This window comes from Stenella coeruleoalba, assembly GCF_951394435.1.
Source record: "Stenella coeruleoalba genome assembly, chromosome: X".
NCBI lineage: Eukaryota > Metazoa > Chordata > Mammalia > Artiodactyla > Delphinidae > Stenella > Stenella coeruleoalba.
The window spans coordinates 66,148,081-66,165,378 of record NC_137152.1 but is presented as its reverse complement, the minus strand read 5'-3'; the positions used below and the strand labels follow the sequence as shown (position 1 = coordinate 66,165,378).

The window sequence follows — 17,298 nt, the reverse complement described above, 5'->3', positions numbered from 1 at the left end:
TTTTTGCATCGGTGTTCATCAGTGATATTAGCCTGCAGTTTTCTTTCTTTGTGACATCCTTGTCTGGTTTTGGTATCAGGGTGATGATGGCCTTGTAGTATGAGTTTGGGAGTGTTCCTCCCTCTGCTATATTTTGGAAGAGTTTGAGAAGCATAGGTGTTAGCGCTTCTCTAAATGATTGATAGAATTTGCCTGTGAAGCCATCTGGTCCTGGGCTTTTGTTGGAAGATTTTTAAACACAGTTTCAATTTCAGTGCTTGTGATTGGTCTATTCATATATTCTATTTCTTCTTGCTTCAGTCTTGTCAGGTTGTGCCTTTCTAGGAATTTATCCATTTCTTCCAGGTTGTCCATTTTATTGGCATAGATTAGCTTGTAGTAATCTCTCATGATCTTTTGTATTTCTGAAGTGTCAGTTGTTACTTCTCCTTTTTCATTTCTAATTCTATTGATTTGAGTCTTTTCCCTTTTTTTCTTGATGAGTCTGGCTAATGGTTTATCAATTTTGTTTATCTTCTCAATGAACCAGCTTTTAGTTTTATTGATCTTTGCTATCATTTCCTTCATTTCTTTTTCATTTATTTCTGATGTGATTTTTATGATTTCTTTCATTCTGCTAACTTTGGTTTTTTTTTTTACTCTTCTTTCTCTAATTGCTTTAGGCACAAGGTTAGGTTGTTTATTCGAGATGTTTCCTGTTTCTTAAGGGAGGAGTGTATTGCTATAAACTTCCCTCTTAGAACTGCTTTTGCTGCATTCCATAGATTTTGGGTCATCGTGTCTCCATTGTCATTTGTTTCTAGGTATTTTTTTATTTCCTGTTTTATTTCTTCAGTGATCACTTCGTTAGTAAGTAGTGTATTGTTTAGCCTCCATGTGTTTGTATTTTTTACAGATCTTTTCCTTTAATTGATATCTAGTCTAATAGCGTTGTGGTAGGAAAAGGTACTTGATACAATTTCAATTTTCTTAAATTTACCAAGGCGCTTGATTTGTGACCCAAGATATGATCTATCCTGGAGAATGTTCCATGAGCACTTGAAAAAAATGTGTATTCTGTAGTTTTTGAATGGAATGTCCTATAAATATCAATTAAGTCCATCTTGTTTAATGTGTCATTTAAAGCTTGTGTTTCCTTATTTATTTTCATTTTGGATGATCTGTTCATTGGTAAAATTGGGGTGTTAAAGTCCCCTAGTATGAATGTGTTACTGTCGATTTCCCCTTTTATGGCTGTTAGTATTTGCCTTATATATTGAGGTGCTCCTATGTTGGGTGCATAAATATTTACAACTGTTATATCTTCTTCTTGGATTGATCCCTTGATCATTATGTAGTGTCCTTCTTTGTCTCTTCTAAAAGTCTTTATTTTAAAGTCTATTTTGTCTGATATGAGAATTGCTACTCCAGCTCTCTTTTGGTTTCTATTTGCATGAAATATCTTTTTCCATCCCCTTACTTTCAGTCTGTATGTGTCTCTAGGTCTGAAGTGGGTCTCTTGTAGATAGCAAATATATGGATCTTGTTTTTGTCTCCACTCCACCAATCTGTGTCTTTTGGTTGGAGTGTTTAGTCCATTTACATTTAAGGTGATTATCGATATGTATGTTCCTATTCCCATTTTCTTAATTGTTTTGGGTTCGTTATTGTAGGTCTTTTCCTTCTCTTGTGTTTCTTGCCTAGAGAAGTTCCTTTAGCAGTTGTTGTTGAGCTGGTTTGGTGGTGCTGAACTCTCTCAGCTTTTGCTTGTCTTTAAAGGTTTTAATTTCTCCATCAAATCTGAATGAGATCCTTGCTGGGTAGAGTAATCTTTTTTGCAGATTTTTCTCCTTCATCACATTAAATATGTCTTGCCAGTCTCTTCTGGCTTGAAGAGTTTCTGCTGAAAGTTCAACTGTTAACCTTATGGGGATTCCCTTGTGTGTTATTTGTTGTTTTTCCCTTGCTGCTTTTAATATGTTTTCTTTGTATTTAATTTTTGTCAGTTTGATTAGTATGTGTCTTGGCGTATTTCTCCTTGGATTTATCCTGTATGGGACTCTCTGTGCTTCCTTTACTTGATTAACTATTTCCTTTCCCATATTTGGGAGGTTTTCAACTATAATCTCTTCAAATATTTTCTCAGTCGCTTTCATTTTCTCTTCTTCTTCTGGAACCCCTACAATTCGAATGTTGGTGCATTTAATGTTTTCTCAGAAGTCTCTGAGACTGTCCTCAGTTCTTTTCATTCTTTTTTCTTTATTCTGCTCTGCAGTAGTTATTTCCACTATTCTATCTTCCAGATTACTTATCCGTTCTTCTGCCTCAGTTATTCTGCTATTGAATCCATCTAGAGTATTTTTCACTTCATTTATTTTGTTTTTCATCGTTGTTTGTTTCATCTTTATTTCTTCTAGATCCTTGTTTAATGTTTCCTGCATTTTGTCTATTCTATTTCCAAGATCTTGGATCATCCTTACTATCATTTTTCTGAATTCTTTTTCAGGTAGACTCCCTATTTTCTCTTCATTTGTTGGGTCTGGTGGGTTTTTATCTTGCTCCTTCATCTGCTGTGTGTTTTTTCTGTCTTCTCATTTTGCTTATCTTACTGTGTTTGGGTGTCTCCTTTTTGCAGACTGCAGGTTCGTAGTTCCCGTTGTTTTTGATGTCTGTCCCCAGTGGCCAATGTTGGTCCAGTGGGTTGTGTAGTCCCCCTGGTGGAGGGGACTAGTGCCTGTGTTCTGGTGGTTGAGGCTGGATCTTATCTTTCTGGTGGGCAGGTCCACGTCTGGTTGTGTGTTTTGGGGTGTCTGTGGACTTATTATGATTTTGGTCAGCCTCTCTGCTAATGGGTGGGGTTGTGTTCCTCTCTTGCTAGTAGTTTGGCATAGCATGTCCGGCACTGTTGCTTGCTGGTCGTTGAGTGAAGCTGGGTGCTGGTGTTGAGGTGGAGATCTCTGGGAGATTTTCACTGTTTGATATTATGTGGAGCTGGGACGTCTTGTGGACCAGTGTCCTGAAGTTGGCTCTCCCACCTCAGAGGCACAGCACTAACTCATGGCTGCAGCACCAAGAGCCTTTCATCCACATGGCTCAGAAGAAAAGGGAGAAAAAGTAGAAAGAAAGAATTAGTAGAAGAAGAAAGAAAGGAAGAAAGAAAGAAAGAAGAAAAGAAAGAAAGAAAGAAAAAAAGAAAGAATGGAGGGAGGGAGGGAGGGTGGAAGGAAGCAGCAAAGGAAGGAGAAAAGAAAGAAAGAAGATAAAGTAAAATAAAGTAAAGTAAGATAAAATATAATAAAGTTATTAAAATAAAGAAAATATTTATTAAGAGAAAAAGAAAACAAAAAAAACAGACGCATAGAACCCTGGGTCAAATGGAAGCAAAGCTATACAGACAAAATCTCACACAGAACCATACACATAAACACTCACAAAAAGAGCGAAAGGGGAAAAAATCATAAATCATGCTCTCAAAGTCCACCTCCTCAATTTGGGATCATTCGTTGTCTAAAGGAGGGATGGAAGGAAACAAAGAAAGAACAAAGATAAAATAAAATAAAGTTATTAAAATAAAAACTAATTATTAAGAAAATTTTTTTAAAAAAATACGAATGGATAGAACCCTCGGACAAATGGTGGAAGCAAAACTATACAGACAAAATCACACACAGAAGTATACACATACACACAAAAAGTGAAAAGGGGGAAAAAATCATAAATCTTGCTGTCAAAGTCCACCTCCTTAATTTGGGATGATTCGTTGTCTATTCATGTTTTCCACAGATACCGGGTACATCAAGTTGATTGTGGAGCTTTAATCCACTGCTTCTGAGGCTGCTGGGAGAGATTTCCCTTTCTCTTCTTTGTTCTCACAGCTCCCAGGGGCTCAGCTTTGGATTTGGCCCCGCCTCTGCGTGTAGGTCGCTGGAGGGCGTCTATTCTTCGCTCAGATAGGATGAGGTTAAAGGATCAGCTGATTCTGGGGTTCTGGCTCACTCAGGCCAGGGGTAGGGAGGGACACGGAATGCGGGGCGAGCCTGCGGCGGCAGAGGCCACCGTGACGTTGCACCAGCCTGATGCGCACCGTGCATTCTCCCTGGGGAGTTCTGCCTGTATCACAGGACCCTGGCAGTGGCGGGCTGCACAGGCTCCCTGGAAGGGGGGTGTGGATAGTGACCTGTGCTCGCACACAGGCTTCTTGGTGGCAGCAGCAGCAGCCTTAGTGTCTCATGCCTGTCTCTAGTGTCCGTGCTATTAGCCGCGGCTCACACCCGTCTCTGGAGCTCCTTTAAGCAGCATTCTTAATCCCCTCTCCTCACGCTTGAGGAATCAAAGAGGGAAGAAAAAGTTCCTTGCCTCTTCGGCAGGTCCAGACTTTTCCCCAGACTCCCTCCCATCCAGCCGTGGTGCACTAACCCCCTGCAGGCTGTGTTCATGCCACCAACCCCAATCCTCTCCCTGCGTTCCAACCGAAGCCCAAGCCTCAGCTCCCAGCCCCGTCCATCCCGGCGGGGGAGCAGACAAGCCTCTCGGGCTGGTGAGTGCCAGTCGGCCCTGATCCTCTGTGTGGGAATCTCCCCACTTTGCCCTCCACACCCCTGTGGCTACGCTCTCCTCCACATCCCCGAAGCTCCCCCCCTCCGCCTCCCACAATCTCTGCCCACGAAGGGGCTCCTAGTGTGTGGAAACCTTTCCTCCTTCACAGCTCCCTCCCACTGGTGCGGGTCCCATCCCCATTCTTTTGTCTCTGTTTATTCTTTTTTCTTTTTCCCTACCCAGGTACATGGGTAGTTTCTTGCCTTTTGGGAGGTCTGAGGTCTTCTGCCAGTGTTCAGTAGGTGTTCTGTAGGAGTTGTTCCACGTGTAGATGTATTTCTGGTGTATCTGTGGGAAGGAAGTTGATCTCCATGTCTTACTCTTCTGCCATCTTCCCGGAAGTCCCCCATTATGGTTTATCACAGGATATTGAATATGGTTCCCTGTGCTATACAGTAGGACCGTGTTGTTTATCCCTCCTACATATAATAGTTTGTATCTGCTAATCCAGAATTCCCAATCCTTCCTTCCCCCACCCTCCCCACCTTGGCAACCACAAGTCTCTTCTCTGTATTTGTTAGGTTTTTTTTCATAGATATGTTCATTTGTGTTGTATTTTAGATTCCACATAAAAGTGATATCATATGGTATTTGTCTTTCTCTTTATGACTTACTTCACTTAACATGATAATATCCAGGTCCATCCACGTTGCTGCAAATGGCATTATTTCATTATTTTTTATGGCTGAGTAATATTCCATTCTACGTATGTACCAGAACTTCTTTATCCATTCATCTGTTAATGGACACTTAGCAATGGTTGCTTCCATGTCTTGGCTATTGTACATAGTGCTGCTATCAACATAGAGGTGAATGTATCTTTTCGAATTATAGTATTGCCTGGGTATATGCCCACGAGTAGGATTGCTGGATCATATGGCACCTTTATTTTTAGTTTTTTGAGAACCTCTGTACTGTTTTCCATTATGGCTGCACCAATTTACATTCCCACCAACAGCGTAAGAGGGTTCCCTTTTCTCCACACCCTCTCTAGCATTTATTATTTGTAGACATTTTAATGATGGCCATTTTGCCTGGTTTGAGATGATACCTCATTGTAATGTTGATTTGCATTTCTCTAATAATTAGTGATAATGAGCATCTTTTCATGTGCCTTTTGGCCATCTGTATGTCTTCTTTGGAGAAACGTCTATTTAGGTGTTCTGCCCATTTTTCATTTGAGTTATTTGTGTTTTTTTGTTATTGAATTGTAGGAGCTATTTGTATATTTTGGAAATTAAACCCTTGTTGGTTACATGATTTGCAAATATTTTCTTCTAGTCCGTAGGTTGTCTTTTCGTTTTGTTTATGGTTTCCTTTACTGTGCCAAAGCTTATATGTTTGACTAGGTCCTATTTATTTTTGCTTTTTTTTCTGTTGCTGTGTGAGACTGACCTAAGAAAACATTAGTAGAATGTATGTCAGAGAATGTTTTGCCTGTGTTCTTGTTACCGAATCCATGCTCACTCTGCTTGCCGCATGACTGGTCAATAAATTGGGAGATGAGGTGTTGAGGCACGGAATATGACTTTTTTTGGGAAGCTGGCAGACCGAGAAGATGGCAGGTTAATGTCTCCAAAAAACCATCTTATCGGGGTCTGGATGCCCACTTGTTTTATAGAAGAGAAAGAGGGAGGAGGTGAGGAAGTAAAATAAAAAGGCTGTGTCTTGCAAATATCTCCTGGAATGGCCAGCCTTGGGGAGGAGATGTGTTAATTTCTTCTTTTTTGCAGCCATTCACAGGTAGACAGGATCAGGATGTTTCCCTGAACAAAGGCACTTTGGTTTAACATTCACGCAGAGGGGCAGGGTTCTGCAAGGCAGGCCATTATGTATAGACAGTATCCTGTCAGTGAACAAAAGTAACAGGAAGCAAAGGTTAAAGTAAAGAAACAGATCCAACATGGAGTCAGGATTGGCTCTTCCCTGTTACACTCTCTTCTAGGAGTTTTATAGTATCTTGTGTTATATTTAAGTCTTTAAGCCATTTTGAGTTTATTTTTGTGTATGTTGTGAGAGAGTGTGTTCTAGCTTCATTGATTTACATGTGACTGTCCAGCTTTCCCAGCATCACTTGCTGTAGAGACTGTCTTTTCCCCATTGTATATTCTTGCCTCTCTTGTCAACGATTAATTGCACATAGGTGTGTGGGTTTATTTCTGGGCTCTCTGCTCTGTTCCATTGATCTGTCTCCTTTTGTGCCAGTACCACGCTGTTTTGATTACTGTAGCTTCATAGTAGTGTCTGAAATCTGGGAGGGTTGGTTATGCCTCCTGCTTTGTTCTTTTTCCTCAGGATTGCTTTGGCAATTCTGGGTCTTTTATGGTTCCATATAAATTTTAGGATTATTTGTTCTAGTTCTTTGAATAATGTCATAGGTATTTTGTTTAGAGCTTTAAATCACAGATTCAATTTCACTACATGTAATTGGTCTATTCGTATTTTCTATTTCTTCCTGATTAAGTCTTGGGAGATTGTACCTTTCTAAGAGTTTGTCCATTTCTTCTAGGTTGTCCATTTTATTGGCATATAGTTGCTTGTAGTAATCTCTCATGATCCTTTGTATTTCTGTGGTGTTCGTTGAAACTTCTCCTTTTTCATTTCTAATTTTCTTAATTTGGGCCCTTTCCCTTGTTTTCTTGATGAGTCTGGCTAAAGGTTTATCAATTTTGTTTATCTTTTCAAAGAACCAGATTTTAGTTTCATTAATCTTTTCTATTGTTTTCTTAGTGTCTATTTAATTTATTTCTGCTCAGATCTTTGTGTTTCCTTCTACTACCTTTGGGTTTTGTTTGTTCTTCTCTCTCCAGTGCCTTTAGGTGTAAGGTTAGCTTCCTTATTTGAGATTTGTCTTGTTTCCTGAGGTAAGCTTGTATTGCTATAAACTTCCATCTTAGAACTGTTTTTGCTGCATCCCATATCTTTTGGATCTTCATGCTTTCATTTTCACTTGTCTCTAGGTATTTTTTTTGATTTCTTCTTTGATTTCTTCAGTGATCCATTGGTTGATTAGGAGCATATTGTTTAGCCTACATGTGCTTGTGGTTCTTTTTGCAGTTTCTTTCTTGTAGTTGATTTCTAATCTCATAGCATCATGGTTAGAAAAGATGCTAGATATGATTTCAATTTTCTTAAATTTACCAAGGCTTGCTTTGTTGCCTAGCATGTGATCTATCCTGGAGACTGTTCAGTGTGCACTTGAAAAGAATGTGTATTCCGATCCTTTTGGATGGAACACTCTATAGATATCAGTTAAGTCCATCTGGTGTAATGTGTCACTTAAGGACTGTGTTCTTTATTGATTTTATTTCTTTTCCTTGTCTGATTCCTTTGGTGAGGACTTCTAGTACTATGTTAAATACAAGTGGTGAGAGTGGACGTTTTTATCTTGTTCCTGATTTTAGAGGAAACACTTTTAGATTTCATCATTGACTATGATGTTAGCTGTGGGTTTGTCATATATGGCCTTTATTATGTTGAGGTATATTACCTCTATACCAACTTTGTTTAGAGTTTTTATCATAAATGATGTTTAGGGGCTTCCCTGGTGGTGCAGTGGTTGAGAGTCTGCCTGCCGATGCAGGGACACGGGTTCGTGCCCCGGTCAGGGAGGATCCCACATGCCGCGGAGCGGCTAGGCCCGTGAGCCATGGCCGCTGAGCCTGCGCGTCCGGAGTCTGTTCTCCACAATGGGTGAGGCCACAACAGTGAAAGGCCCGCATACCAAAAAAAAAAAAAAAAAATGATGTTTAATTTTTTTCAAATGCATTTACAGCATCTATTGAGATAATCATATGATTTTTCTTCTTCAATTTGTTAATGTGGTGTATCACATTGATTGATTTGCAGATACTGAAGCATCCTTTACATCTCTGGGATAAATCCTACTTTATCATTTTGTGTTCCACTTAATAGGTTGTTCAATTTAGTTTGCTAATATTTTATTGAGGGTTTTTATCTATGTTCATCAGTGATATTAGCTTGTAATTTTCCTTTCTTTGGTGGTATCTTTGGTTTTGGTATCAGGGTTATGCTTGCCTTATAAAATGAGTTCAAAAGTATTCTTTTTTGTTTAATTTTCTAGGAATTCTTTGAGAAGGATGTGTGTTAACTCTTATTTAAATGTTTTTAGAATTCATCAGTGAAGCCATTTGTCCTGGACTTTTGTTTGTTGGGAATTGTTTTTATTACTGATTCAGTTTTATTACTGGTAATTGGTCTGTCCACATTTTCTAGTTCTTCCTGGTTCAGTCTTGGAAGAATGTATGTTTCTAGGAATTTATCCATTTTTTTCTAGATTGTCCATTTTTTGGAGTATAGCTGTTTGTAATAATCTCTTATGATCCTTTTTATTTCTGTGCTATTAGTTATTTATCCTCTTTCCCTTCTGATTTTATTGATTTGGGCTCTTTCTCTTTTTTTCTTGATGAGTCTGGCTAGAGGTTTTTAATCTCTATTTCATTTGTTTCTGCTCTGATCTTTATTATTTATTTCCTTCTACTAACTTTGAGTTTTGTTTCTTTCTTCTTTTTCTAGTTCCTTTAAGTGTAAGGTTAGATTGTTTGGCATTTTTCTTGCTTCCTGATATAGGTGTGGATCACTGTCCACTTCCCTCTAATAACTGCTTTTGCTGTGGCCCATAGATTGTAGATCATTGTGTTTTTGCTTTCATTTGTCTCTAATTATTTTTTGATTTCCTCTTTGATTTCTGCAGTGATCCATTGGTTGTTTAGTGCATGTTGTTTAGACTCCACATGTGTGGGGTGTTTTTTTTTTTGAAGTTTTTTGTTGTTGTTCTTGTACTTGATTTCTAGTCTCATACCATTGTTGGAAAATATGCTTTATATGATTTCAGTCTTCTTAAATTTATTGAGGCTTGTTTTGCAACCCAGCATGTGAACTGTCTTTGGAGCATGTTCCATGTGCCCTTGAAAAAAATGTGTGTTTTTTTGTTTTTGGATAAAAAAGTTCTGTATATTTGTATTATTTTCATCTAGTCTAATGTGTCATTTAAGACCAGTTTTTCCTTTTTGATTTTCTGTCTGGATGATCTCTCCATTGATGTAAGTGTGATATTGACATTGACTACTATTATTGTGTTACTGTCAATTTGTCTTTTAATATCAGTATTTGCATTATGTATTTAGGTATTCCAACTTTGGTTTCATATATATTTACAATTGATATACATCTTGCTGGATTGACCGCTTCATCATTATGTAATGTCCTTCTTTGTCTCTTGTTACAGTCTTTGTTTCAAAGTCTATTCATCTAATATAAGTATTGCTACCCCAGCTTTCTTTTCATTTCCATTTGGATGGAATACCTTTTTTATCATGTCACATTCAGTTTTTGTGTGTGTTTACATCTGAAGTGAGTCTCTTATAGGTAGCATATAGATGGTCTTTTTTTTTTAGTCATTCAGCCACTTTCTATGTATTTTGATTGGAACATTTAATTTATTTACATTTTAAATAATTATCAATAGGTATGTATCAATACTTATTGCCATTTTGTTAATTTTTTTCTGGTTGTTTTTGTCTTTTTTATCTTTCTTCATCTTTTGCTCTCTTCCCTTGTGATTTGATGATTATCACTAGTGTTATGTTTGGATTTCTTTCTCTCTCTCTCTCTCTCTCTCGTGTGTGTGTGTGTGTGTGTGTGTGTGTGTGTCTGTTACAGGTTTTTGCTTTGTGGTTACCATGATGTTCGTATTTCACAATATATATGATTATTTTCAGTTGATGATCTCTTAAGTTTGAACTCATCTAAAAACCCTGCATTTTTATACCCCTCTTATGTTTAATGTTTTTAACATCATATTTTCCATGTTTTTATGTGTATTTCTTAACTACTTTATTTGTATATATAGGTGATTTTACCACTCTTGTCTTTTAACCTTCCTAGTAGTTTTATAAGCGGTTGACTTTTACTGTGCCTTTGCCTTTACCAGTGAGATTTTGCCTTTTGTAATTTTTATATTTCTAGTTTGGGTCTTGTCTTTGCTATTTATAGAAGTCCCTTTAGCATTTCTTGGAGAGCCATTGGTTTAGTGATACCTAACTCTTTTAGTGCTTGCTTCTCTGTAAAACATTCTCTCTCCTTCAAATCTGAAGATAGCCTTGCTGGGTAGAGTAGTCTTGGTTGTATGTTTTGTCCTTTCATCACTTTGAATACATCACTTTGGCACTCCCTTCTGGCTTGCAGGTTCTGCTGAAAAGTCAACTGAAAGTCTTATGGGAATCCCTTTGTATGTAACTAGTTGCTTTTCTCTTGCCATTTTTAAGATTCCCTATCTATAATTTTTTGACGTTTTAGTTATAGTGTGCCTTGGTGTAGATCTCTTTTCGTTCAGCTTGTTTTGGACTCAGTTGCTTCCTGGACCTGGATGTCCATTTCCTTTCCCAGGTAGGGGAAGTTTCCAGTTAATATTTCTTCAGATAAATTGCGTCCCTTTCTCTCTTCTCCTTTGGGACCCTTATAATGTGAATATTTGTACTCTTGGTATTTTTTCCAGAAATCTTTTAAAAGCTATCCTCATTTCTTAAATTCTTTTGTTCCCTTTTTCTGTTCAGCTTGGGTGATTTACATTATTCTGTCTTTCAGTTCACTGATCTGTTTCTCTGTATTATGTCATGTACTCTTGATTCCTTCTTAGTGTTATTTTTGTTTTTTTTTTTTAATTTCAACTATTGTATTCTTCAGCTCTGTTTTATGGTTCTTTATACTTTGTAACTCTTTGTTAGACTTCTCACTGTGTTCATCCATTATTCTCCCAAGTTCATTGAGCAGTTTTATGATCATTACCTTGAAGTCTTTATTGGGTAGGTTGCTCTCTTCCAGTTTGTTTAGTTCTTCTGAGATTCTGTCTTGTTCCTTTGTTTGGAACATATTCCTCTGTCTCCTCATTTTGCCCAGTTCTCTGTGTTTATTTCTATTTATTAAGTAGGTCAGTCATGTTTCCTGATCTTGGAGAAGGGCATTATGTAGGAGATAGCCTATGGGGCCAATCAGCATACTCCACTCTGGTCACCAGAGCTATATGTCCTAGGGGTGCCCCATGTGTGTGCTGCGTGGGTTCTTCTGTTGTGGTGGGGCCACTACTCTGGGTGTGCTGGCAGACAGGGCTGGCTCCCAGCCCAGTTGGTTGCCAGGCCCTGTGTTGTGGTGGCTGCCAGCCCACTGTTGGGCAGGGCTGGGTCCTGGCATGAGTGGCTGTTCAGTCCCAGTGGTCCCAAGGCTGGTGCTGCCTTGCTAGTAGGGGGGACCAGGGGCCTAGGTGACTGTCTGCAGGGTCTGGGGGGACCTAGGGCTGGTACCTCACCACTGGTGGGTGGGGTTGTCCCAGGGCAGCTTAATGTATGTGCCTATGGGGCTTTTATTTTTATCTTTGTTTCATCATATGTAACATGTCTTTTTCTTTTCTCAGTTACTTTTAAAATTTTCTCTGTCTTGGGTTTTGAGCAATTTGGTTTGATGTCCCTTGGTGTAATTTTCTTTATTTCTTTTACTTGGGGTTCACTGACCTTTGATATGTGGGTTCATAGTTTCCATAAAATCTGGAAATTTTAGAGACATTATTTCTTCAAATATTGTTTTCTTCCCTCTTACTTTCTGGGACTCTAATTGTAGTTGTGTGCTTTGTCAGTTGAAGTTGTCCCATAGCTCATTGATGCTCTGCTCTTTTGCTTGCTTGTTTTGCACTTTTTTTTTTCTTTTTTATAGTGTTTATTGCCGTGTCTTCACCGGTCTTTTTACCTGCCATCTTAAATTTGCCATTAATCCTATTTGGTTCTTTTTATTTTTTTTTGTCTCACATTTTAGTTTTCATCTCTGTTTTATTTGTTTCTTTTTATGTCTCTCTACTTAACTTTTGAACATATGTTTCAGTTGTGGGTCAATTTTGATTGATTGATTTTTTTCTTTTCATTTTGCATTGTATTTTCCTTCTCTTTTGTATGCCTTGTAATTTTGGATAAGAAGCTTGACATAGTGAATTTTACCTTGGTGAGTGCTGGATGCTTTTGTATTCCCATTCTTGAGCTACTTTCTGAGTTAAATTAGGGAAAACAAAAATTGATACTTTTGTGCCTTCCTTTTAAGATATTTTTAGGCAGGACCAGAGTAGTGTTTAATCTAGGGATACTCACTACTCAGGCAGGTTTCTTTCAAGTTCTCTAGCAAATACTCAATGAATATGAGATTTTTCCAGTCTGACTGGTGGGAACAGGCAATATTCTTCACCCTGCATGAACTCCCATTTCCCTCTAATCCTTTCATACAGTTCTTCCCATGACCTTTGTTATTTTTTTCACCACATATGGGTTTGTAATGAAGACACTTGAAAGAGACCCCCTACAGGGTTCTCTCTCTGCTCCTCTTACCTCTTCATTAATCTTTCTTGCTTTTTCTGCCCTGGTCTTCCCTGACTCTCAGTTCTGCTTCATCACCACAGGGAATCTGCCAGGCTCTGCCTGAGTTTTCCTTACCTACCCAGCATCCTGAAAACTCTTTCAAGGTTCTAAGCTAGAGCAATCATAGGGCTTACTTGATTTGTTTCCCATCTTTTAGGGGTTACTTTCCTTCATTGCCTAATATCTGATCTCTTGAAAACTGTTGCTTCCTATATTTTATGGGTATGTTTTTTTGGAGGGGCTGGGTTTCAACCAGGTGAGTGAATCCAGTTCCTGGTTTTACATCTTGGCCAGAGGCACAGAAGTTCTGGGAACTTTAATCATTTTTATGATTATCATTTATGTCTGTTTTATTGATGTAATTCACTGTTATGTTCTTTTTAATATTATTTTTTCATTTATTTCTGCACATATGTTCTTTTTCCAATAGATTTTTTTGATTGGTTGTTCTACTCCTCTACATAGTTTCAACCAATTACATTATTCTTCAAATTCTGACATTACAGTGTAGTCTTTGGTTTCTCACTACCTCTGCTAGTGATAAAAAGTTCACAAATGCTTTTGTTTCTATATTAGAAGATGCTTGTTAAGGAGAGTTTAATTCTCCTTTCTATAAAAGATGCTTGGTAGAGAGTTTATTTTAAATTGTTACATCATTTAATAAATTTAAAATTGTGTTTTACTATGAGGTTATATTACATTTATAAGTTTTTATTACAACATAGAGAAAATAAGCATATTTACATTTACTCTGATGAAAAATATATGATATTCTGACCACTACATTGCTAGAAATCAGCTGCTAACCTTGGATTTATGTTTTGCTTTCTTTAGTATTTTATACAGTAAACCACCAGTTACTGAGCATATTAACAACATGGGACCCCCATTCTATGATGTTGTATCTGTATACAGATACACTTATACTTTGGGGCCCAGATTACCAGCAAAGATCTATAGTTCCTTTCTCCTCCTGACCATTTAGCATATTCCACCATAGTTCCTGCTACTTTACATTTTTCTCCTCCCTCACTAACCACATTCAAGTTACACAGCATTGGTATCCCCTGATTTTAGAATGGTAAATAAGGATATGCTGTATTTTGAAAAATCTGTTTTAAGATTCTCTTTTGACAGTTAACCATGCAGTATATGGGTTTTGTTTACCCTAATGATAGGTCAACTAAAACAGATTGCAAAGCTATTAATCCTCTCATACTTTGAGAAAATGTGAAATGATATATTTTACTAAAACCTTTAATGATATGTAGTTTCATGTATGTATATATATATTTTTTTCATTTTAATTTAGGATTTGCTTTCCCATATGCTGCATATGGACCCACAGCAGCGGTATACTACAGAACAAGTATTAAAACACTCATGGATAACCCACAGAGATCAGTTGCCAAATGATCAGCCAAGTAGAAATGATACATCACATGTTGTTAAGGTAAAACAAACATACTTTTAAGCACTTTCTAAATGCTTGATACTAATAATGCCATTGCATGCCATCCACTGATGACACATATAATTACTTTAAAGTATCTTTATTTTTTAAAGGTATATTTATAGATTTTTTGTTTTGGTTTGCTTTTTTAAGTAACAAACTTTTTTAGCTACTGCCCTACTGATGATAAATAAAATTTTCTTGATTGTATTTGACTTGCTCTTAAGAGATACTGGGGCTAGGAGCAGACTAAATTCAAGTTTTGTATGGAACCAAAAGATGGCTAGTGGTTCCTAAATTAATAACCATTGGTTTCCATATTTATAGACATTGAACCTAGATTTTAAAGTTTAGTGTTTTATCCATTTATCTGTTGATGGACACTAAGATGTTTCCATATCTTGGCCATTGTGATATTGCTGGAATGAACATGGGAATGCAGATAATCTCTGAGGGTAAAGAAATTGTGATGTGTGTGTGTGTGTGTGTGTGTGTGTGTGTATGGAATATATTATATATAATAGAATATTATTCAGCTTTTTAAAAGGAGATCTTGCCATTTGCCACAACATAGATGAACCCATAAGACATTATTGTTAAGTGAAATAATGTAGACACAGAAAGAAAAATAGTACATGATCTCTCTTATATGTGGAATCTAAAAAAGTCATATATGTAGAAACAGAGAGTAGAACAGTGGTTACCAGGGGCACGGAGGTGGTGGAAATGGGGAGATATTTGTTAAGGTATACAAAGTTACAGTTATGTAGGATGAATAAGTCTAGAGATCTAATGTGAAGCCTGATGACTATAGTTAATAATACTATTTTGAGTACTGGAAATTTTCTAAGATTTCAGGTGCTCTCATCACACAAAAAGTGATAACTGTGTGAAGAGAAAATATGTTGATTAGCTTGACTGTAGTAATCATTTTACTATAGATATCAAAATAACATGTTATATGCCTTAAATGTATACAATTCTTATTAAAAATAAGATTAAAAAGATATTTAAAAGCAAATTCAAAGAGTTTTGAAAGACTGATAAAAATAATACATTTTAGTGTTTTAAAAATTTGTAAGAAGCATAGTTATTGAAGCAAAAAATATACAAGTAATCAAGTGTTAATTAATCAAGGGAGCATCAATGCACAGATTAAGGATTCTCAATTATTTTCCTGGGGGGAAAAAGTTGTAGTCTAGTTAAATTTCTCATGATATAATGTGGAAGTTTTCTTACTTCCAGAGATTGTTATTCATTTTGTGATATTTTTCATTATTTTAGGGAGCAGTGGTCGCCACATATTCTGCCCTGACTCACAAGACCTTTCAACCAGTCCTAGAGCCTGTTGCTGCTTCAAGCTTAGCTCAACGACGGAGCATGAAAAAGCGAACATCAACTGGTCTGTAAGATTTTTAGTGTTCCTCAGCCTAACTGGATGAATAAAAATTTAAATGTGTGGCTTTTTGTCTAATCCTATATCAAAGGCATTGTTTTCTACTACATTACTTGAATATTCTGTTTAAGCTTCCTTTTTTTAAGGGGGAGTGAGATTAAAAACACATACAGGTCCACAATATTCATACCGCATTGTTTTTCAGTAGTGTCCAAGTGTTTATTTAAGTATAAAATTGGTATCTACAAGGTCCTACCAACTTCTCTGCACACTAACTTCTAAAGTTCCTTTCAAATAAAGTTACTTTAATAGTTTTTCTGGTTGTGTAAAATAATGGTTTGGGGAATCATTACCAACAATTAAGATGGAAGTATAATAGTATAATGCCAAGCAATGTCAGTATTTTTTAACATTAGATCCTGAAAGGATAGGCTTCTTTTTTTTTTTTTTAAGAAAAACAAACAAAAAATGTATTGTAGAAGCTTATTATGTGTAACCAAAGGACTCCGTTCATTTGACTCTCTGTAGTTACTAAAATGTAAACATAGTAGTTTGGTGCCAGATTAAAAAATCATTTATGCTAATATGTTAACTCCTAATATGGTTGATGCTAAATTTTACAGGAGAATTAAATCACAGATAATGTGTGCCGACAGACCTGTGTATTATCCATAAAGGGCCTCATCTAGAAATAAAGGTTTTCATAAGGCTTCTGTAAATTTTACATCTAATGGAATTGTAGTACAAGTGAAGAAAATTTTAGCCAAAGGCTTTATATTGGTGTTGTAATCTACTAAATAGGTCATAGTTAAGCCTTTGAAAATAAAGTACATGGTGTTGGCACTACCTTGGTGTTATGTAAGCTGACTTTCAAGTTAACCAATTGGATTTAATTATCATCTGTCCCTTTATAATGAACTACACTGTTGTTTTTTGGACTTCCATGTGCTTTGAATTACAGTGTAGCATATTAATATATCTTTAATCCTATGGTCATATAGTTGAAACTTTACTATAGTGGACTTGTGAGCTTAGCACACATCATATAGTTATAATGCACTTCAGTAAACTTTAGATAATGCTACATAATAGTTTACTTCAAGAAGATAAAGTCTTTTTAAATAGGAAGTAATGTTAATGATATGCATAAAATTTGAACACATTTTAAAATCATATTTATAATAAAAAGCTCTGGCCAAATTTGTCCTATTATTAAATTTTATGATTCAGAACCACTGCGTAGTATGTATTGTTTTCTCTAAATGATGGAATTTGAAAGAATCTTTTTGTGTTGTTGAAGAAAATACCATTACTACTACTTTAAATACCATTACTGCTACTACTACTGCTGCTACTGCTACTGCTACTGCTACTGACAGAAGGAACTCATGAATGTAAACTGGAGGATATTATACTTTTCTTTAGTGAATATAAGTGATCTACTTGTGCATGCTTGGTAT

General features: G+C 36.7%; 1 protein-coding gene across 10 annotated transcripts in view; it reads left to right on the top strand.

Moving 5' to 3' along the window:
* RPS6KA6 (ribosomal protein S6 kinase A6) overlaps positions 1-16,785 on the top strand; it is a 167,245-nt gene extending 150,460 nt beyond the window's left edge. For all 10 annotated transcript variants that reach the window (XM_079911628.1, XM_079911622.1, XM_079911626.1 and 7 more), the window contains 2 exons: positions 14,302-14,442; positions 15,727-16,785. In XM_079911628.1, coding sequence (XP_079767754.1) covers positions 14,302-14,442; positions 15,727-15,852 — 267 coding nt within the window. In that variant the 3' untranslated portion in view covers positions 15,853-16,785. The remainder of the gene's footprint in view (positions 1-14,301; positions 14,443-15,726) is intronic.
* Positions 16,786-17,298: the final 513 nt, after the last annotated feature.